At 39.4% G+C, this 23,133-nt stretch overlaps 1 protein-coding gene across 1 annotated transcript in view; it reads right to left on the minus strand.

Annotated features, from left to right (window-relative positions):
* TUBGCP5 (tubulin gamma complex associated protein 5) overlaps nucleotides 1–23,133 on the minus strand; it is a 128,004-nt gene that overhangs the window by 81,832 nt on the left and 23,039 nt on the right. Inside the window, exons 9-15 of the mRNA XM_053705463.1 lie at nucleotides 20,155–20,248; nucleotides 19,798–20,044; nucleotides 17,204–17,406; nucleotides 16,938–17,053; nucleotides 15,680–15,948; nucleotides 8,462–8,660; nucleotides 5,866–6,054 (exon numbers count right to left, since the gene is read on the minus strand). Coding sequence (XP_053561438.1) covers nucleotides 5,866–6,054; nucleotides 8,462–8,660; nucleotides 15,680–15,948; nucleotides 16,938–17,053; nucleotides 17,204–17,406; nucleotides 19,798–20,044; nucleotides 20,155–20,248 — 1,317 coding nt within the window. The remainder of the gene's footprint in view (nucleotides 1–5,865; nucleotides 6,055–8,461; nucleotides 8,661–15,679; nucleotides 15,949–16,937; nucleotides 17,054–17,203; nucleotides 17,407–19,797; nucleotides 20,045–20,154; nucleotides 20,249–23,133) is intronic.

Raw genomic sequence — 23,133 nt, forward strand, 5'->3', positions numbered from 1 at the left:
GAAAAGACAATATCCTAGGAATCCTAACCTTACTCCAAGAGTAACCTTTGGATTCACACCAATATAGGTATTTACGCCATATCTTATGGTAAATCTTTCTGGTAACAGGTTTCCTAGCCTGTATTAAGGTATCAATAACTGATTCAGAAAATCCACGTCTTGATAAAATCAAGCGTTCAATTTCCAAGAAGTCAGCTTCAGAGAAGTTAGATTTTGATGTTTGAAGGGACCCTGTATCAGAAGGTCCTGTTTCAGAGGTAGAGACCAAGGTGGACAGGATGACATGTCCACCAGGTCTGCATACCAAGTCCTGCGTGGCCACGCAGGTGCTATTAGAATCACTGATGCTCTCTCTTGTTTGATTCTGGCAATCAATCGAGGAAGCAACGGGAAGGGTGGAAACACGTAAGCCATCCTGAAGTCCCAAGGTGCTGTCAGAGCATCTATCAGGACTGCTCCTGGATCCCTGGATCTGGACCCGTAACGAGGAAGCTTGGCGTTCTGTCGAGACGCCATGAGATCTATCTCTGGTTTGCCCCAACGTCGAAGTATTTGGGCAAAGACCTCCGGATGAAGTTCCCACTCCCCCGGATGAAAAGTCTGACGACTTAAGAAATCCGCCTCCCAGTTCTCCACTCCCGGGATGTGGATTGCTGACAGGTGGCAAGAGTGAGACTCTGCCCAGCAAATTATCTTTGATACTTCCATCATAGCTAGGGAGCTTCTTGTCCCTCCCTGATGGTTGATGTAAGCTACAGTCGTGATGTTGTCCGACTGAAACCTGATGAACCCCCGAGTTGTCAACTGGGGCCAAGCCAGGAGGGCATTGAGAACTGCTCTCAATTCCAGAATGTTTATTGGCAGGAGACTCTCCTCCTGACTCCATTGTCCCTGAGCCTTCAGAGAATTCCAGACGGCACCCCAACCTAGAAGGCTGGCGTCTGTTGTTACAATTGTCCAGTCTGGTCTGCTGAATGGCATCCCCCTGGACAGATGTGGCCGAGAAAGCCACCATAGAAGAGAATTTCTGGTCTCTTGATCCAGATTCAGAGAAGGGGATAAGTCTGAGTAATCCCCATTCCACTGACTTAGCATGCACAGTTGCAGTGGTCTGAGGTGTAAGCGTGCAAAGGGTACTATGTCCATTGCCGCTACCATTAAGCCGATTACCTCCATGCATTGAGCCACTGACGGGTGTTGAATGGAATGAAGGGTGCGGCAAGCACTTTGAAGTCTTGTTAGCCTGTCCTCTGTCAGGTAAATCTTCATTTCTACAGAATCTATAAGAGTCCCCAGGAAGGGAACTCTTGTGAGTGGAACGAGTGAACTTTTCTTTTCGTTCACCTTCCATCCATGTGACCTTAGAAATACCAGCACTAACTCTGTATGAGACTTGGCAGTTTGAAAGCTTGAAGCTTGTATCAGAATGTCGTCTAGGTATGGAGCTACCGAGATTCCCCGCGGTCTTAGTACCGCCAGAAGAGCACCCAGAACCTTTGTGAAGATTCTTGGAGCTGTAGCCAATCCGAATGGAAGAGCCACAAACTGGTAATGCCTGTCTAGGAAGGCAAACCTTAGGTACCGATAATGATCTTTGTGAATCGGTATGTGAAGGTAAGCATCTTTTAAATCTACAGTGGTCATGTATTGACCCTCTTGGATCATAGGTAAAATTGTCCGAATAGTCTCCATCTTGAACGATGAAACTCTTAGGAATTTGTTTAGGATCTTTAAGTCCAGGATTGGTCTGAAAGTTCCCTCTTTTTTGGGAACCACAAACAGATTTGAGTAAAACCCCTGTCCCTGTTCCGATCGTGGAACTGGATGGATTACTCCCATTAACAAGAGCTCTTGTACGCAGCGTAGAAACGCCTCTTTCTTTGTCTCGATTGTTGACAATCTTGACAGATGAAATCTCTCTCTTGGAGGAGAGTATTTGAAGTCCAGAAGGTATCCCTGAGATATTATCTCTAGCGCCCAGGGATCCTGAACATCTCTTGCCCAAGCCTGGGCGAAGAGAGAAAGTCTGCCCCCCACTAGATCCGATCCCGGATCGGGGGCCCTCAATTCATGCTGTTTTAGGGGCAGCAGCAGGTTTCCTAGTCTGCTTGCCCTTGTTCCAGGACTGGTTAGGTTTCCAGCCTTGTCTGTAGCGAGCAACAGCTCCTTCCTGTTTTGGTGCAGAGGAAGTTGATGCTGCTCCTGCTTTGAAATTACGAAAGGAACGAAAATTAGACTGTCTAGTCTTGGCTTTGGCTTTGTCCTGAGGCAGGGCATGGCCTTTACCTCCTGTAATGTCAGCGATAATCTCTTTCAACCCGGGCCCGAATAAGGTCTGCCCTTTGAAAGGTATATTAAGCAATTTAGACTTAGAAGTAACATCAGCTGACCAGGATTTTAGCCACAGCGCCCTGCGTGCCTGAATGGCGAATCCTGAATTCTTCGCCGTAAGTTTAGTAAGATGTACTACGGCCTCCGAAATGAATGAATTAGCTAGTTTAAGGACTCTAAGCCTGTCCGTAATGTCGTCCAGAGTAGCTGAACCAATGTTCTCTTCCAGAGACTCAATCCAGAATGCCGCTGCAGCCGTGATCGGCGCAATGCATGCAAGGGGTTGCAATATAAAACCTTGTTGAACAAACATTTTCTTAAGGTAACCCTCTAACTTTTTATCCATTGGATCTGAAAAAGCACAGCTATCCTCCACCGGGATAGTGGTACGCTTAGCTAAGGTAGAAACTGCTCCCTCCACCTTAGGGACCGTTTGCCATAAGTCCCTTGTGGTGGCGTCTATTGGAAACATTTTTCTAAATATCGGAGGGGGTGAGAACGGCACACCGGGTCTATCCCACTCCTTAGTAACAATTTCAGTAAGTCTCTTAGGTATAGGAAAAACCTCAGTACTCGTCGGTACCGCAAAATATTTATCCAACCTACACATTTTCTCTGGTATTGCAACTGTGTTACAATCATTCAGAGCCGCTAACACCTCCCCTAGTAATACACAGAGGTTTTCCAGTTTAAATTTAAAATTTGAAATATCTGAATCCAGTCTGTTTGGATCAGAACCGTCACCCACAGAATGAAGTTCTCCGTCCTCATGTTCTGCCACCTGTGACGCAGTGTATGACATGGCCCTAATATTATCAGCGCACTCTGTTCTCACCCCAGAGTGATCACGCTTACCTCTTAGTTCTGGTAATTTAGCCAAAACCTCAGTCATAACAGTAGCCATATCCTGTAATGTGATTTGTAATGGCCGCCCAGATGTACTCGGCGCTACAATATCACGCACCTCCCTCTGAGCGGGAGATGTAGGTACTGACACGTGAGGCGAGTTAGTCGGCATAACTCTCCCCTCGTTGTTTGGTGAAATTTGTTCAATTTGTACAGCAGAGCTTTCCAAACTTTTCATGTTGGCGACACACTTTTTAGACCTACATAATTTCGCGACACAGTAATTCAGTTGTACTGGCAAACTGGATTTTAAACTAACTTGTTTTAAGAGATAAGGACACATACATAAATGGTATAATAATGAAATGTATTTACAAGTAACAGTATGTAAGTATGTGCAAGAATAAAAATAAATTCTACTTACTATTTTAATGTGATGTATGAGGTTGATGGGATGAACACAATTTCTGAATATTTGGTGGCATATTAGATAAAGACACTCACATTTCATCATCAAGCATTTTTAAGCTTCCCCTTCCTATCCATATATGAAGAGCAGGAGCAGCAATGCACTACTGGGAGCTAGTTGCAAAAAAAACCCCTCACTGACTTTAGCTCAGCGTTTTAGTTGCCGCCCTCAGAGCTCGGTGAGTCCGATTGACTACTGCCCACGCTGCAAACACACTGCTGTCCCACTCACTGACTACACATGCAGTCACGAGCCAATTAAGGAGACTACACGTGCAGTCAGGAGGCAATGTGCTGCCAAAGCCGCCAATGGGAATAGTTTCAGTTCCCACTGAGCTGCGCCAATAGGTTAAGATGATCTGTGACCCTCTAGGTATCAATCACGTGTCAACCATGTGATATGCATAGCAGGCAGGCGGAAAGTCAGAAACCCAAAAAAAATAAAAAAAAATATTAAATTTAAAAGAATTTGTGCTGAAGCAGGGACACACCTACACACTGCTGCCGACACACTAGTGTGTCCCGACACACAGTTTGGAAAGCACTGTTGTACAGATTGACTTTTATTTAAAGTAGCATCAATACAGTTAGTACATAAATTTCTATTGGGCTCCACTTTGGCATTGCAACAAATGACACAGGTATCATCCTCTGAATCAGACATGTTTAACACACTAGCAAATAAACTTGCAACTTGGAAATACAATTCAATTAGAATAATATTAAAAAGTACTGTGCCTTTAAGAAGCACAGAAGATCTATGACAGTTGAAAATTAATAAATTGAAACAGTTATAGCCTCAATCCTTGTAAACAACACAACTTTAGCAAAGGTTTAATCCCATTAGCAAAGATAACAAATTCTGAAAGCAGGAAACAAATTACAGAATAAACGTTTTTTATCTCAGTCAAACTATAATTCTCACAGCTCTGCTGAGAGAAATTACCTCCCTCAAAATAAGTTTTGAAGACCCCTGAGCTCTGTAGAGATGAACCGGATCATGCAGGGAATACAATGAGTTGCTGACTGAAATATTTGATGCATAGTAAAAGCGCCAAAAAACGGCCCCTCCCCCTCACACACAGCAGTGAGGGAGAACAGAAACTGTCAGAAAAACAGATTAAGCAACTGCCAAGTGGAAAAATAGTGCCCAAACATTTATTCACACAGTACCTCAGCAAATGAAAACGATTTTACATTCCAGCAAAAACGTTAAACATAATCTCTAGTTATTAAACAGCTTTATGTATTTCTTACAGTGTAATTCTAGTGAAGTACCATTCCCCAGAATACTGAAGTGTAAAGTATACATACATGACATTATATCGGTATGGCAGGATTTTCTCATCAATTCCATTGTCAGAAAATAAAAACTGCTACATACCTCTATGCAGATTCATCTGCCCGCTGTCCCCTGATCTGAAGTTTACCTCACTCCTCAGATGGCCGAGAACAGCAATATGATCTTAACTACTCCGGCTAAAATCATAGCAAAACTCTGGTAGATTCTTCTTCAAACTCTGCCAGAGAGGTAATAACACACTCCGGTGCTATTTTAAAATAACAAACTTTTGATTGAAGATATAAAACTAAGTATAATCACCATAGTCCTCTCACACATCCTATCTAGTCGTTGGGTGCAAGAGAATGACTGGGAGTGACGTAGAGGGGAGGAGCTATATGCAGCTCTGCTGGGTGAATCCTCTTGCACTTCCTGTTGGGGAGGAGTAATATCCCAGAAGTAATGATGACCCGTGGACTGATCACACTTAACAGAAGAAATTGGAATGTTATCCAATAGCTAAGATGTTTTCGACCAATGCCACAACATCACCAGCATTGAAGCATGCATGGAAGATAAATGTCTTGCATGTGACCTACAGAAACATAGATCTTAGTGTGGGGATCTTTTACAGGAATCTGGCTATGAAAATATCCGAAGGACATAAGCCGCTGCTTACTTTCGCATTCGGTTTCTCAAGAAGGATCGAAATGCACATCCCTAGTAATAACAGCTTGATATATGTGTACATAGAATTTATTCACAATTTATAACTATACTGCAAAATTTGCGTTGTTTATCTGTTATTATAGTGAATATGTTCTTAATGCAAATTAGAGTAAAATAACTTATAGAGAATGTTTAACTTCCATTTTCCACAAAACAGAGCATTGACAAAACGTTTGTGCTATATCAAACACTACATTCTAGGTACTTACTTATAATCCTTCTTTAGAGTTTGCATGAGGTTACCACAGCACTCCATATAGTGCTTATCAATGTGAGGGTACAGGCACGATCTGAGTGTCAACTCAAATGACTGACAGGTAACAGATTCTGAAGAACGGTCTACAGAGACATCACCACAAGTAAAGGTGTCCAAAAAGTCACTCTGTTCCAAATATAACCTGGAAAGCAACAGAAAACTCAGTTTTGAAGCAGTCAGGAAATATAAGGAGGATGAACAATATTCTCATTGCAGCATAACCATTTCCTAAATAAAGCCTTATCACAGGTGTATAAATAAGCAACATATGACTTTTGGTGTGGTGTTATTTATCATTTCTGTAATTTTCAATTTAACAAGGTCTGCTGAATGCTACTCAACCATACAAATATAGCTTTGTGTCTAGAAGTACCAACCTATCATCTTCTTCTGTGGCGCTAAAGTCAATTACTCAAAATCCCAAGAATAACAATTATTATCCATTTCAATGTGAGAAGTAGTGGTGAATTATCCATACTTTATTATTTTAGTATTTATATAAATTACTAAACATGAAAGTCATACAGTTGATTAAACAAATACCAATATATATATATATATATATATATATATATATATATATATAAAAACCTTTACGTTTAAGACCCAATCAATAATTTATTTTGCCTGCTTTTCCTGTTATTTACTTGTGAAAACTGTTTTTTCCTCATTCCCCCACAGAGGAAACCTGCATTACTAGCTGTGGTGTAGTTATCAGATCAATCCTGCAATGTTCTAGACAGTGATTGAGTAGATCAGTGCAGCAGCTCATTTACTTCTTATTGACCCAAGCAAAGGAAACCAGGTAAAGCATAATGTAGAGGGATTTTTAAAGTGAATGTTTTTTCAAGTAAAGCTCTATGTTTATGAAATAAAACAGAGACATTATTCATTTATAAATACATAGCATATATCCGCAATTTAGCATACAAAAGCATAACATGTTTTAAAAATATCTAAAGCAGCTATTTTATTAGCCATATTTGTAGTTTGCTATTTTAGAGCATTCAGGAAATACAACACTTAAAGTGAATATAAAGTGTAATGAATAAGTGCTCTGTATTTAAAAATACTCTTAAAAACAGGGGCACTTTCATTCATTAAACTTTACATTGAAGCCTCTTTTTTTAAAATACTTTTTCTTTATGGAAAGCAGACCAGCAATCCTCTGCCCACTTCTCCTGCTGTAGTTAGCACAGCAACGACGAATCTGGCTTCCTCCAGTCGTTGCTTGCCCTCTGGCGTCCAGCTTGTGGGGCAACACAACGATTGGAGGAAGCCGGATTTTTCATTTAACAAAATGACAGCTTTAGATACTTTTATAACATTTATTTTTGTATGCTTTTGTATGCTAAATTACGGATATATACTATGTATATATAATTTACTAATGTCTCTGCCCCCCCCATAAACATAAAGCTTTACTTGAAAAAACATAAAAAAAAATGTTAAAAAAAACACCTTATACTATACCTACATAATTGTAAACTCTTTCCCAGTGTTAAAGGGACAAACACACTTCTAATTGCAAGTAATTTCTCTTGTCTTAAAACAACAAATCAGCCAAGTCTAACCATTTCTAAAACAAATTAACATCTTGTTTGCTATATCTGTTTTAACAGCCAAACTCCAAACTCCATTGCCACATTCTGAGGAGCCAAATCTGAGCTTGAGCCTGCAGCTGACAAACCTAACCAGTTATATTGTTAGTATAAAGTGTTTTCCAGTTCTTACTTGTGAAAGTCTAAATAGTGAATGATATGTAGCAAGGTTGGCATTGATATATCAACAGTGAGCTTTTTTAGTTCTGAGAATTAGAAAATCCTAAAGTGCAATTCCAAAAAACAAAATTGTACTTCCAAAAGAAAAAATTGTATTGTATTTCCCCAAAAAATGTATTTGTAATTAAAGATTTGTATTCTTAAAAAAAATATTAAAAAATTAAAATGGATTGTATTTGTAAATTTAGATTTGTATTTGTACGTCCAAATTTCTGCACAATGATTAAGAATCACACACACTTGCCTTTTTGACAGCAATCTTATTTCACACATACCCACATCAGACCTCAGCCTCTTTCAGCTCTTTGCCCACACAAGTCCTTAGATAAAGCCCCGGTCCTGCAAGCAGTACCCAGGCCCCCTTGTAACTGCTGTATCCCTAGTGCATGTTGTGCTGTTTGTAAAGGGCCTGTAAATATATGGGGATGAGAACAGGGAGACTGTTGGGACTATACTACACAATGAGTGACACAGTAGCTAACCCATCACCACCTGTATTAAGAACAGGACGTTTAACTTTTAATATAATAACCAGGCCCATCTGGCATTTTTCCAGTTTGCCTGACGGCCATTCAAAGCCTGATCTTGGAGCCATCATTGTGTAATAATTAAAGCTAATAAATAATATTAGCTAATTTAAACAAGTTGGCATTAACATGTTTTACTTTTCTATCATTCTTAACCCAGAACAAATAGTAACTAAGAAATAATTGTGTTTTTAGATTGATTATTATGCATTTTGAAAGCTTAAATACATATATTAATCACCTTGCAAAGTTGATTGCCAGCAGTGGGTCATGAGTATCACCCAGTTCAAGGTGCTTGGAGACTATTGAATGCATCTTTACAAGACTTTGCTTGTTAATTTGCTGTTCAGTAATAAGGTCAGGTGCCAAATCTTTTCCCTGGCTTAGACGGGATTGAACTGATTCTAGAAACATTGCGTACAGGCTTTTTCTATCAGCATCTAGTTAAAAAGAATTTTAAGAAAAAAATAACAGAGTTAGACAAATGAAAAAAAAAGTAACATTTAGCAAAATTATATTTTGATATAAAGAACTGAACTAATGAACATTAAAGGGAAACAACGTCATCAATTACTAGTGGAAATATCACTCCTGGCCAGCAGGAGGAGGCAAAGAGCACCACAGCAAAGTTGTTAAGTGTCACTCCCCTACCCACAATCCCCAGTCATTCTCTTTGCCTCTGTACATGGAGGAGGTGAAGTTTAGGTGTCTATCGAAAATTGGATTTCTGTCGCTACAAGCAACATTTTATTGTTTTAGAAAGCCAGAGTAGGTTTACTCTGATCTTTTCTTCGTTTCAAGAATTGGGTCTAGCCGTAGTCCACGTTAATCTCTTCAGTAGAGTAATGGTGGTTTTAAAGCAGTTAGGAACTTGTAAGGTGGGCCTTGCTACGTTTTCCTATGATATTGCTGCCCTAGTATAGAAACCAGAGAAGGTTTACTCTGTTCTTTCTTTTTTCCACAGGCCTCTGTAAGGAGTTTGTGTCCTTCCACGCTTTGTGAGCTGTCCTTCTGCCAGACGGCTAAAATGCATGTAAGTGTTGGGGTCTTACATGGCTGGCACTGAAGACTGCCAATTATGGGACTTGGAAAATATCCTTGGCAAGGATATCAAGAAGGCAGTGTGCAGGCACTTTAATACTGGGGTAAGACCTTGTTATTATATGTGACAGAGAGACTGTGTTTCTCCCTTAGAGGAAGGGGTTAACTTTATGGACTAGTCTTTGTTTGTGAGTGGTCCGGATATCAGTGTGTTTTGTGAACAGTTATTGTTCAGGACCGGCTTCTTTAGGCTGTACGATACTTCTCAGCTGGAGCGGTTTGAATATTTTCTTAAGAACGGCCGGATGCGCGCGCTTTTGTAGTGCAGTTTAAATTTAGGAGACTTCCTCTTTCTCTGCCAGAGCGGTGTTGACTGTGCCGGGAACTTTTGGAGCTCTATAAAATAAAGGGCTCTGTTTAGAGTTGTCCGGAGGGCAGGTAGGAGTGCCTCAGCCTGCTAAGGTGTAGAGGTTTTCCTTGGGGGCAAGTTTTATTCCTGAGCATTATATCGCTCTTTGATTTAAAGACACAGTACCAAAAAATATATATATTTTCTGTCTAAAGGCCTTTTGCAATGTCTGTCATTGAATTGGAGCAGAAGGCTGCTCCTTTAAACTCTTGTTTATTATGTTTAGAAGCCAAAATTGTTGCCCCCATGCAATTTCGCTCTTCAAACATTAAAAAAGACTCTAAAGTTTAAAGATAGACTTTTGAATGAGCCTAATGTCTCTCAGGTTGATGATGTCCGGGCAGTGCAACAGGTTTCTCCTCAAATGTCCCAAGCCTCTCTGGCGTCACATACAGTGCCCTTCAGTTCCTCTCAATCTCCTAGCCGAGTTTATTTGCCTACAGATATTGCTGCACAGGTATCTTCTGCAGTATCTGTGGCAGTATCTGCTTTTCCAATATTAAAGGAAAAACGCAAGAGGAAATGTAGAGAGTCAGAAAGTAAGGTTTGTGTTCCATTATCTGCTACTCAGGTTGCCCTTCCTCATGAGTCTGAGGAAGAGGATACGTCAGTAGCCTCTGAGGGTGAGATCTCAGATTATGTTTAGTTTAATTCCTTCATCTAATGCTGAAGTTGTATCCTTCAGATTTAAGCTTGAACGCCTTTGTGTATTGTTAAAGGAGGTTTTGGCTACTTTGGACGACTCCGACCCGCCTGTCGCTGTCAACCCTAAAAAAATCAAGTAAACTGAATAAGTACTTTGATGTTCCTTCCTCGGTGGAAGTGTTTCCTGTTCCAGACCGTGCAACAGAGATTATTGCGCAATGGTGGGAGAAGCCAGGGATACCGTTTTCCCCATTTCCTGTTTTCAAGAAGAGGTTTCCTGTCACTGACTCCATTAAGGATTCTTGGTGTATGGTGCCTAAAGTAGAAGGGGCCATTTCTACTCTGCCTAAGAGAACTACTATTCCTATAGAGGATAGCTGCTCTTTTAAGGATCCCATGGACAAAAAGCTGGAGGCTTATTTGAAGAAGATGTATGTTTATCAAGGTCTCCAATGGCAACCTGCAGTTTGTATTGCCACTGTGTCTAGTGCGGCATCTTATTGGTATGATGCTTTGTCTGATTCTCTTCAAGTAGAGACTCCTTTGGAGGAGATCCAAGATAGGATTAAGGCTCTCAAACTATCCAACTCCTTTATTTCTGATGATTTCTGATGCAAGTAATTAAACTGGGAGCCAAGATATCAGGCTTTGCTGTGCTAGCTCGCAAGGCGTTGTGGCTAAAATCATGGTCAGTGGATGTTACTTCTAAGTCCAAGCTTCTAACGCTTCCTTACAAGGGTAAGACCTTGTTTGGACCTGGTCTGGCTAAAATAATCTCCGACACTACTGATGGGAAAGGGTCTTTTCTACCACAAGACAAGAAGAATAGACCTAACGGTTGTCAAAGTAATTTTCGTTCCTTTCGTAACTTCAAAGGAAAGCCTTCCTCTCCCTCTTCCAAGCAGGAATCGTCCAAGTCTTCTTGGAAACCCAATCAGTCTTGGAACAAGGGGAAGCAATCAAAGAAACCCGCAGATTAATCTAAAACAGCAGGAAGGGATTGCCCACGGTCCAGGACTGGATCAAGTGGGGGGCAAACTTTCTCTTTTTTTATCAAGCATGGGTACGAGATGTCCCAGATCCATAGGCTATGGACATAGTGTCTCAGGGTTACAAAATAGAATTTAAAACGTTTCCTCCCAGGGGCAGGTTTCTCCTCTAAAGATTATCTGCAGACCAGATAAAAAGAGAGGCATTCTTGAATTGAGTTTGGGACCTTTCCTCCCTGGGGGTGATAGTTTCAGTTCCTGCAAGAGAACAGGGTCTAGGATTCTATTCCAATCTGTTTGTGGTTTCCAAAAAAGAGGAAACTTTTCGTCCTATTCTAGACCTAAAGTGTCTAAACAAGTTTCTCAGGGTGCCATCCTTCAAAATGGAAACCATTCGGTCCATTCTTCCCTTGGTACAAGAGGGTCAGTTCATGACGACCATAGACCTGAATGATGCGTATCTTCATGTTCCCATCCACAGGGATCCTCACAGGTTCCTGAGATTCGCCTTTCTGGAAAACACTTTGTTTGTGGCTCTTCCTTTTGGCCTTGCCACAGCTCCCAGAATTTTCTCAAAGGTTCTGGGGGCTCTCTTGGCAGTTATAAGGGCTTGGGATATTGCTGTGGCACCATACCTGGACGATATCTTGGTTCAGGCGCCATCTTTTCAACAAGCAAACTCTCATACAGAGACCTTGTTGTCTTTTCTACGTTCCCACGGATGGAAAGTGAATCTGGAGACGAGTTCCCTTGTTCCAGCTACAAGGGTGGTTTTCTTAGGGACCATAATAGATTCTCTATCTATGAAGATTTTTCTGACGGAGGTCAGAAAATCAAAGATCTGCTCTTCTTGCCTCTCTCTTCAGTCTACTGTTCGGCCATCAATGGCTCAATGTATGGAGGTAATTGGTCTAATGGTCGCTTCCATGGACATCATTCCCTTTTCTCGATTTCATTTGAGAGCTCTGCAGTTATGCATGCTCAGACAATGGAATGGCGACCATTTGGATCTGTCTCAGAGAATAGATCTAGATCAGTCAACAAGAGACACCTGCTTCCGGAGACCTTCCTGGGTGATTGTGACCACTGATGCCAGTCTACTAGGTTGGGGAGCAGTCTGGGACTCGAAGGCGCAGAGACTATGGACTCGGGAGGAGTCTGCTTTCCCCATAAACATTTTGGAGTTGAGTGATTTACAATGCTTTGATGGCTTGGTCCCAGTTGTCCTCAGCCCAGTTTATCAGGTTCCAGTCAGACAATATCACCTCAGTGGCTTATGTCAACCACCAGGGAGGAACTCGGAGTTCCTTAGCCATGAAGGAGGTGGTTCGGAATATTCAGTGGGCGAAAGCTCACAATTACTGTCTCTATGCCATCCACATTCCAGGTGTGGACAACTGGGAAGCGGATTTCCTGAACAGCAAGACATTCCACCCCGGGGAGTGGGCTCTCCATTCTGAGTTGTTTTTCAGGCTAACCCTCAAATGGGGGATGCCGGAGTTGAATCTGATGGCGTATTGGCAGAACGCAAAGCTTCCAAGGTATGGTTCAAGGTCAAGAGATTTGCAGACCGCCCTGATAGATGCTTTGGCGGTTCCTTGGGACTTCAGTCTGGCATATCAGTTTCCTCCGCTTGCCCTCCTCCCACGAGTCATCACTCGTATCAAGCAGGAGAGGGCATCGGTAATCTTAATAGCTCCTGCGTGGCCTCGCAGAATCTGGTATGCAGACCTAGTAAAGATGTCATCCCTTCCACCTTGGAGGCTTTCCCTGAGGAAGGACCTTCTAACTCAGGGTCCATTCCTTCATCCAAATCTCGTTTCTCTGAAGTTGATTGCTTGGAGATTGAACACTTAGTTTTGTTTAAGTGTGGTTTTTCTGAGTCGGTCATTGAGCCCATGATTCAGGCATGCAAGCCTGTTAATAGGAAGATTTACCATAAGGTATGGCATAAATACCTTTATTGGTGCGAATCCAGGGGCTAATCTTGGAGTGGGGTCAGGATTCCTAGGATTTTGGCTTTTCTTCAGGATGGTCTGGAGAAAGGATTATCGGCCAGTTGTCTGAAGGGTCAGATTTCTGCCTTATCTATTTTGCTGCACAAGCGTCTGGCGGATGAGCCAGACGTTCAATCTTTTTGTTAGGCTCTGGTCAGGATCAGACCTGTGTTTAAGTCTGTTGTTCCTCCTTGTTAAAGTTTTGCAGCAGGCTCCGTTTGAGCCTATGCATTTCATAGATATTAAGTTATCTTGGAAGGTTTTGTTTCCTATTGCTATTTCTTCTGCTTGGAGAGTCTCGGCTTTGCAGTGAGATTCGCCTTCTCTTATCTTTCATGCTGATAAGGCGGTTCTTTATACTAAATTGGGATTGCTCCCTAAGGTGGTTTCTGATAGAAATATTAAATCAGGAAATTGTTGTTCCTTCCCTATGTCCTAATCCTTCTTCTCATAAGGAACGTTTGTTGCACAACTTGGATGTTGTACGTGCGCTAAAGTTCTACCTGCAGGCAACTAAGGATTTTTGCCAATCCTCTGCCCTGTTTATCTGTTTCTCTGGAAGGCGTAAAGGTCAGAAGGCTACTGCAACTTCTCTTTCTGGTTGAGAAGTATGATACGTTTTGCTTTTGAGACTGCTGGCCAGCAGCCTCCTGAGAGAATAACAGCTTATGCCACTAGAGCCGTTTCCTCTTCTTGGGCTTTCAAAAATGAAGCTTCTGTGGAACAGATTTCCAAGGCTGCAACTTGGTCCTCTTTGCATACTTTTTCCTAATTTAATACTTTTGCTTCAGCTGAGGTTTCTTTTGGGAGAAGGGTTGTTCAAGCGGTGGTGCCTTCTGTTTAAGTCTGCCTGTCTTGTTATCCCTCCCTAGTCGTGTGTGTCCTCTAGCTTGGGTATTGGTTCCCACTAGTAATTGATGATGTTGTGGACTCACCATAGCTTAGGAAAGAAAACAAAAATGTATGCTTACCTGATAAATTTCTTTCTTTCCGGATATGGTAAGTCCAAGACCCCACCCTTTATTAAGACAGGTATTTTTGACTTAACCTCAGGCACCGCTACACCTTTGTATTATTCCTTTCCATTTCCCTTCGGTCAAATAGGGGAGTGACACTTAACAGCTTTGTTATGGTGCTCTTTGCCTCCTCCTGCTGGCCAGGAGTGATATTCCCACTAGTAATTGATGACTTTGTGTACTCACCATATCCGGAAAGAAAGAAATTTATCAGGTAAGCATAAATTTTGTTTTCTAATTTACTTTTATCCTCAAATTTGCTTTGTTCTCTTGTTATTCTTAGTTGAAAACTAAACCTAAGTAGGCTCATATGCTAATTTCTAAGCCCTTGAAGGCCGCCTCTTATCTAAATGCATTTGAAAGTTTTTCACAGCTTGAGGGAATTAGTTCATGTGTTTTATAAAGATAACATTGTGCTCACGCATGTGAAGTTATTTAAGAGTTAGCACTAATTGCCTGAAATGCAAGTCTGTCCAAAGATCTGAGATAAGTAGGCAGTCAGCAGAAGCTTATATACAAGGTAATTACAGAGGAAAAAAGTATATTTATACAACAGTGTTGGTTATGCAAAACTGGGGAATGGTAAATAAAGGGATTATCTATCTTTCTAAACAAGGTGTTCACTATCTCTTTAAATGTACACATAAGAGAATACTAAGATAAACATAGTGCACATTATTTAGTTTATATACATGCAAGAAAGAGGATTCAAGATTTTTTTTACACAATATCCAAATGTTAAAGCACTTGAAAGTGATCAGCATATCTGTAAACAGCCGACTAGAAAATATCAGCTCCATTTAAAAAATAAATGTTACCACAAAATTTCCTCAGTAGCCACATCCCATTTTAAAAGGGACTTTAAGCATCCAATCAAGATGATAGTCCCAGGACTTGCAAGAGAGCATACATCTGGCATGTGCAGGAACAGCCATGTTATTTCCCTACTAAGTTTAAATGAACGGTCTAGTCATCGTTTTATATTTACACTTTTTGAGTCACCAGCTCCTACTGAGCATTTGCAAGAATTAATAGCATATACGTCTATGCATTGATTGACTTTTCAACATGCAACTGATAGTAACTGTAGCATAATTGTTTTAAACAGAATTGGTGAACTGAACACATTTTAGATTAGGGTTAGTAAGTAGTTTGAAGTAAAATATCTTCCTTTTGTATATAGAGATGTTCATGTGATATTTTCTTGTCAGCTTTTTATAGTTACGTTGCATTACTTTCTTAGCATATCGGTATTATGTCCCTTTAACCAGCCAAAATATTAGTACTTAAAACTATTGTATTAAAGGGAAAATAAGACAAAGCACAGTTGACATTTTTTCTTTAGATTGGATATGAGCATACCTCTAGAGGAGTCCTGCTGTAGGGAAGCAAGCTTGCAGTTAAGGTTCTTCAGCAGTTGCATGGATTTTCCCGCCATGATGATCTGCTTCAGAACTGGCTTTAAAAAAGAAACCATTGTATGGTGCCTGCTGGCTGGAGCTTGATCACTGCCAGAACTGGCACTCGCATTGTCACTCATTTTATCCTCATTTTCAGTCTTTTCTGAGATGCTGTATAATGTATATGTAGCATACCAGAAATCCCGATGATTAACAGGAACATCTTTATTCCTAACCAAAAAAAAAGAACATTACAAAAATACATTTAAAACAAAACAAAATTGTTCTATGCATTTTTAAAAGCCCTCTTTTCAGATGTAAAAAAGAAAAATTAACTAAATTGTCCCTTTAATTCCTGTAGTGTCAGCCCTAGAACTATTAAAACCTGCAAAGGAAATACACTTGGAAAAGAGACATCAATGAACGTGAAGCATGCAGGAAGAGGATATTTAAATATAAATAAGCACCAGGATATGGTTGCAGTATACAGAAACCATTTTCAACCTAAAAAATAACCTTTAAATAATAATAAGAAAAACACACAAAAAAATACACAAAGGGCATATCTGGACCAGGACCTGACCCTATAATAAATGCAAGATACAGAAAAAAATACACTGAGATAACCCAGGCACAAGCTTTGGTCCATTCGGTAACCTAAAGATACTTCACAGGACAAAGCCATAGTCTATAAATCCATAAAAACATGGGGAAATAAGGTGTCTGCATGTTGGGACTTAAAGGGACACTGAACCCAAATTTTTTCTTTTGTGATTCAGTTAGAGCATGAAATTTTAAGCAACTTTCTAATTTACTCCTATTATCAAATTTTCTTTATTCTCTTGGTATCTTTATTTGAAATGCAAGAATGTAAGTTTAGATGCCGGCCCATTTTTGGTGAACAACCTGGGTTGTCCTTGTTGATTGGTGGATAAATTCATTCACCAATAAAAAAGTGCTGTCCAGAGTCCTGAACCAAGAAAAAAGCTTCGATGCCTTCTTTTTCAAATAAAGATAGCAAGAGAAAGAAGAAAAACTGATAATATGAGTAAATTAGAAAGTTGCTTAAAATTGCATGCTCTAACTGAATCATTAAAGAAAAAATTTGGGTTCAGTGTCCCTTTAAACTGTAGGCAGAGCCTTTCAATAGTGATTAACTATATAAAAAAGGAATCATAATTTAGAAGAAAAAAAAAAGTTAACATCTATTTTCTATTTACCTTTGAATGATAAACTCTTTTGCTGGATCAAAGAGATTCCCATGGACAATCCATTCGTCCACTATTTCTAAATAGGGTCTCACGGTTTCAACCCAGAGGAAGAAAAGAAGAGACACCTGGAAATAACATGCATCATAGTTATGCACTTGATTGCGTGTATTCTAACATTATTTGTTTCTTATCAAGGGCAAGCTGAACATGCTGTATCAATAAAAGGCTACAGTAGGAACAAACGGCTTTACCTACAAAAAAAAAGAACCACCCACCGTTTCTTCCGAGGCCTCTCCAACATTGTCATATTCCAGAATGGCTTTGTAAAGTGTATTAAGTAGATGAGATGCTCTCACTACGTTCCTGGTGTCAGGCGGCACTTCAGCAATCCCTGTGCTGAACACTTTGTGCAATACTTTGAGCTGTGCAAGTCGGGGGGACAACTTATCTATAACAATTGACAATGTGACCGTTTCATCTAAACAAAATTAAAACAAAAACAGAATAAATATGCAAAACATCTCGCAAATCATTCCATTCATTTACTAGATCACTATTTATTCTAAAAATGAATGATACTCTTATAAATGTAACTTGCAGACAGTGAGGAATTTGTACAGTGAAGACTGCTTTTGACTTACACCCTATAACAAACAAGATATAATCAAGCACAGTGCTGCACATCTATTCATTTCCCTTCCTAGTACAGATAATGGTAACTATAAAAAGGATACAGCATCTTTTGTACCATGCTGCTAAATAATGATAATAAAAATGAATAAAAAAAAAAAAAAGGATACAGCATAGAGGGTTGTGGTTTGTAAATGTAGAGTTTATGACTGTTCCTCTGATTTGAAAAAGTAAAATACTACATTTGTTATTTATAGCAATTATTCATTTGTTTTGGGTAATGACAAATTATACAGCAAAACCACAGTGCTCTGATTGAATGCGGACATTTTAAACTACTACTAACCCAAGAAACAGTAAATAGAAAGCAGACAATTCAGAGAATATTTTTGCAATTTCTTTGTCATTCATTGGATGTGACCAATAAATCCAAAAAAACATTTCAATGTGGCACAAAGCTGTTGCGTTAAAAGAGGAGAAATACTAAATTGACGTTAATGCAAAATGCACAAGTGCTAAATTGTTAGAGCATGTCATATTTGCACTACTGATCCTAGCTTACTATACAAAGGGGTTACACATGGATAAAGACCCACTTGGGAGCCATGAAAATTGCATCTCCCAAGCAGAACAGGACAGTAAGCTAATTATGAGTAGCAGTCTCAAGCAGCAGCCAATCAACAATCATGTCCTGCTCAGGAGCTTAAATGTTTGCAAATCCCAAGCGTCAGAGAAGAAAAAATGAGATCATTCATTTTAGCTCTAGAATGTCTTAAGTAACTAGGAATTATGGACCTAGCATTTAAGGGACATAAAACCCAACACTTTTCTTTCATAACTCAGAGCATGTAATTTAAAAAAAAAACTTTCCAATGTACTTCTATTATCAAATGTGCTTCATTCTCTTGGTATTCTTTGTTCAAGGAACAGCAATGCATTACTGGGAGCTGTCTGAACACATCTGGTGAGCCAATAACAAGAAGCATATATGTGCAGCCACCAATCAGCAGTAAGCTCCCAGGAGTACACTGTTGCCCCTGAGCCTATGTATGCTTTTCAACAAAGGATACAAAGAGAATTAAGCAAATTAAATATTAGAATAAAATGGAAAGTTGTTTTAAGAAATATTAAAAATATTATAACGCTAGATAGAAGAAAACCAAACTCCCAAAATAATCCCTAATCAGATTATAAAGAATATTAATGGTGAAAATAAAGGTAGCACCTATCAGGCTGAAATGTGCACAAGAGTATTCATACAATAAAATAAGTTGTTTAAAGTCACATGCCTCGTCTGAATCATGAAAGTTTAATTTTGACTTTACTGCCCCTCTGAAACTTCATAACTCTCCGAAGACCCACTTGATTATGGTGCTTTTGCTTGCCAGATTTAATAACTAACATCAGTAGATTCTGTGTGTAATAGACATTTAAAGAGACATTAACTGAACACCTCTTTTTTTGTGCAATCACCAGTGCAAGTTACATAGCTGGGTCATGAGACTAGTGCTGCTGATTGGATCAGCAGTAATTTCTGTTCTGGACCAGCAGTGCTCTGCAATACTTTAGCTGTGTCTTTAACTCCTGGGGGGGGGGTTAATCACATAGCTTTGCTGTATCACAAGTGATAGAATTAGAACATTTAATTTGTTATCACTATCAAGGCCCTTTAGTTTCTAAAGTGCCAACATATTACAGAGTGCTACGTCATTAGGTATAAAAAGGCAGTAGAGAGATGAGAATAATGTATATGAATTGTAAAGGGTAGAGAGTCAGTATTAGCTGTAAAGCACCTCTACATCAGGCAAGTGGATGTCTGAGCTTATGATTAGCTATGTAGCATTGTGAAAACATAGTTTACTGAATTTGCCTACACAAAAGAAAGAGGTGTTAAATGTCACTTTAATGTTTAATGCTTTATTTTTTTATAATTTTTTTATGTTGCAGATCCATTGCAATACTTTTTTGTAACTAATGTTTATATACAGTATATATATACATATACAGTATATATATATATATAAATAAATAAAATACATATCAGTGTTCATTTGGATGTAATTTAATCTTAGCAAGGTGTACTTCTGTCTTTATCATTTAGGCACCAGCAGTCATTTCCAGCTGTACATTCTGTATGACAATCCAAATATTTCACTGGTTGCAAATGCCAATACAAACACTGATTCACTGTAAAGTGTGTAAATTATCAGGAAAAGAGTAACAATAAAACTGTTTTTACCCATGTTAATGATGCATTTCTCTATCTGTGAAAGCTCCTGTTTAAAGCTAATGAAATATTTGTATAACGCCCACATGAAGGCTTGATATGTTCGAAACTGAGCTTCTGGTACTTTTTTTGGAGTTGGGAGGGTGCCAGGTAATGTAGGTTCAGAACTGTGTCCAGTAACTTCATCCATGAACTTCTGCAGCCTGAAGACAACTTGTCCGTATGCTGCTATTTGCTCAAGCACTGATCTAAGGCAGTTCTTACAAAACAAAAGCAAACGCTGAGTTATTTATAAAGCAGAGCACAGATTAACTCATATACTTATTGCTGAAGAAGTTTTAATAACTAGTCAATTCATTTAATACTTACTTGTGTCATATGTGTAACAACAATGTCAGTCCGTACAGTCACCTTTCCATCATTCAGGTGAAAGATGAACAGTTTTTTTACACCAGACAGTAACCTATAAAAGTATGACAGAGGTAATCTTAAAGTGAATGTAAATTTTGATGCTAAAGTGCCCGGTTTTTAAAACTTTGATTAAAAACAGGGGCACTTTAATTCATCAATATTTTCATTTCACTCCTGTTGTGAAAATAAACTTACTTTTTAATCTTCACAGCAGCTCCAGCTTCCTCCACCTGTTTCAAAGCCTCTTCCTGGGTCTAAAATGAGGTATCTGGCTTCCTCCAATCACAGCAGTGAATCAGACACTGAATCCCCCGGGGGGGAATCTGTGATTGGAGGATGACCTATCAATCATTTCTGACATCAGAAATGGCTTGTGAGACCGGAGGAAGCAGCAGCTGCTGTGAAGTTTAAAAGGTAAGTTTTTTGTCACAACAGGAGTGAAATGTAAATTTTGATGAATTAAAGTGCCCCTGTTTTTAATCAAAGTTTTAAAAACCGGGCACTTAAACATCAAAATTTACATTCACTTTAATGTTCATAATATTAATGTAATACTTCATAAAAAAATCACCAGGTATCTTATGTTAAATGTACAGTCAACTATAAAGAAAAAAAAAATCTGTCCCAAATATGAAAGAACACTATTCACTAATGATAAAATAAGTTTTTGAAGGGTAATTTAAAATGTTTATTTTTAAGCAAAATAGGACGTGCATGTCCCTGAGGGCTGATTGCTCACTGACTGATAAGCAGAACTCGCACTGCTTTATTGGTGGACAGTAACGCGCTTCACAAACATAAAAAAAAAAATTCTAAATAAATAAACATTAGAAAAAAAACAAATACATTTTTAAATGCCCGGTTTAGATGCAACAAAGTAAAACAACGATTTGTTTTTCTCTTTAACATATACTTCATAAGATATTAATAGAAAAACAAATTATGACATATTTACTATCTAATAAGGGCTAGATTACAAGTGGCGTGTAATTTAGCCCTCTGCTCGAGCGTTAACTTTGATAGAAGCGTTTTGTGCACGACGGGTAGCGCGTATTACAAGTTGAAAATAAAAAGGTTTTGCACGAGTGCTAACCTAAAGTGTGCAAAAAGCCAAAGTGTGTGTGTGTGTGTGTGTGTGTGTGTGTGTATGTATGTATATATATATATATATATATATATATATATATATATATATATATATATATATATATATGTATATATATATAATATCCCAGAAACGGATCAGCACATCATACAGTCTATACAGCAGCCAGGGTGCACTTAGACGAAATCCACAAATCCAGAAGAAAAAAGGCACTCATTGTTCACAATAAAACGTAGCTTTTAATAAGTATCAAAAAGTTAAAACGACATAACGTTTCGGTGTTCACAAATCACCTTTGTCAAATGTCATAAAGTTATAGACAACCTAATGCCCAACAACTCACCTATCATACCTCAACACCCGCAGACATATATACATCCTCGTTTCACACTCGTATGCGATCCATTGGGTACGCCGTGACGTCATGACGTCACTGCGTTGCGTGACCACGTAGCATCACGTCGCCCAATCACGCCTAGTCCGGTTACCATAGCAACCGGTATACAATACCTCCGTAACTGCACCAGGCTAATAAGTCCTGGCTATAAATGCAGAACTATGCGGGCGTAAAAGCCCAACATTAAAGTATTAGGCGCTACATGATGGCCCATAATTATTAGTCGCAGCAACAAATACTGATCACAGTATAGATCACAATGCAGGAGTGCAAAACATTAAAAACATTATAACCAGATTAAAGTGCAAATAAAAATTAAAAGCATCAATCAGCCATGGATAGCAGGGACATGTAGGAAAAACAATCTATAAGCTTCATTAGCCTAAGATTCATATATGCATATACATTTACATATTCATATATCTTGAACCAGAACAGATCTAACTTATATGCATAAAATACATTATTCCCCCCATTTTTTTTCTTTTTTCTTTTGCATTATATAATCATGCCACCTGAAGTATGACTAGAAACCCGTGGGTACCCACTAGGATGAAAATCCATGTGAATAGTTCCGGGTAGCTTAGCATACATAGTTGGTAGATACAGATGAAGATTATTTGTTATAGAACGGTCCAAAGTCAAGGACAGTGTTCAGCCCTCTAGGGACCAATGTGTCCAGCATGTGGATCCATTTTGTTTCCACTTGTAACAACCTGTTATCTCTGTCGCCACCTCTCCTTAATGGCGGCATATGGTCAATCAACATTGACCTCAAGCTTGATAAGCTATGGTTACATTCAGCGAAATGCCTGGCGACTGGTTGCTCCGATTCCCCTTTTTTTAGTGCCTCCCGTATCGCACAGCGATGGTTTGCCATCCTGTCTCTAAAACTTGTTATTGTTTTACCGACATACACCAGGGAGCACGGACAGATTAACATATAGATGACATATGTACTAGTGCATGTTAATCTGTGGCGGATGGTGTATCGCTTATTCGTGTGCGGATGTTGGAATGTCTGGCCCCTCAACATGGTATTGCAAGTAGTACAATTACCGCATGTATAGCATCCATATTTGGACGTCTTCAGCCAGTTATCCTTCTGGTAGCACTTCACCGGGTCGGTTTTCACCAGCACATCCCGCAGATTCTCAGCCCTGCGATATACCATCCTCAGTGGTTGCATCCTCTGGAAAGGAAGAGTTGGATCTGTTTCCAGGATTGGCCAATTTTTCTGTGCCGATTTCCTAAGCATATCGCTAGTCGGGGTATAAGTGGTCACAAAATTCAGCCTGTTTCCAGAATAGGTTTTGCGTGTCCCTTCCTGTTGTCTATAACTTTATGACATTTGACAAAGGTGTTTTGTGAACACCGAAACGTTATGTCGTTTTAACTTTTTGATACTTATTAAAAGCTACGTTTTATTGTGAAC

Source organism: Bombina bombina, chromosome 3 (genome assembly GCF_027579735.1).
Source record: "Bombina bombina isolate aBomBom1 chromosome 3, aBomBom1.pri, whole genome shotgun sequence".
In the NCBI taxonomy this organism is placed as follows: domain Eukaryota; kingdom Metazoa; phylum Chordata; class Amphibia; order Anura; family Bombinatoridae; genus Bombina; species Bombina bombina.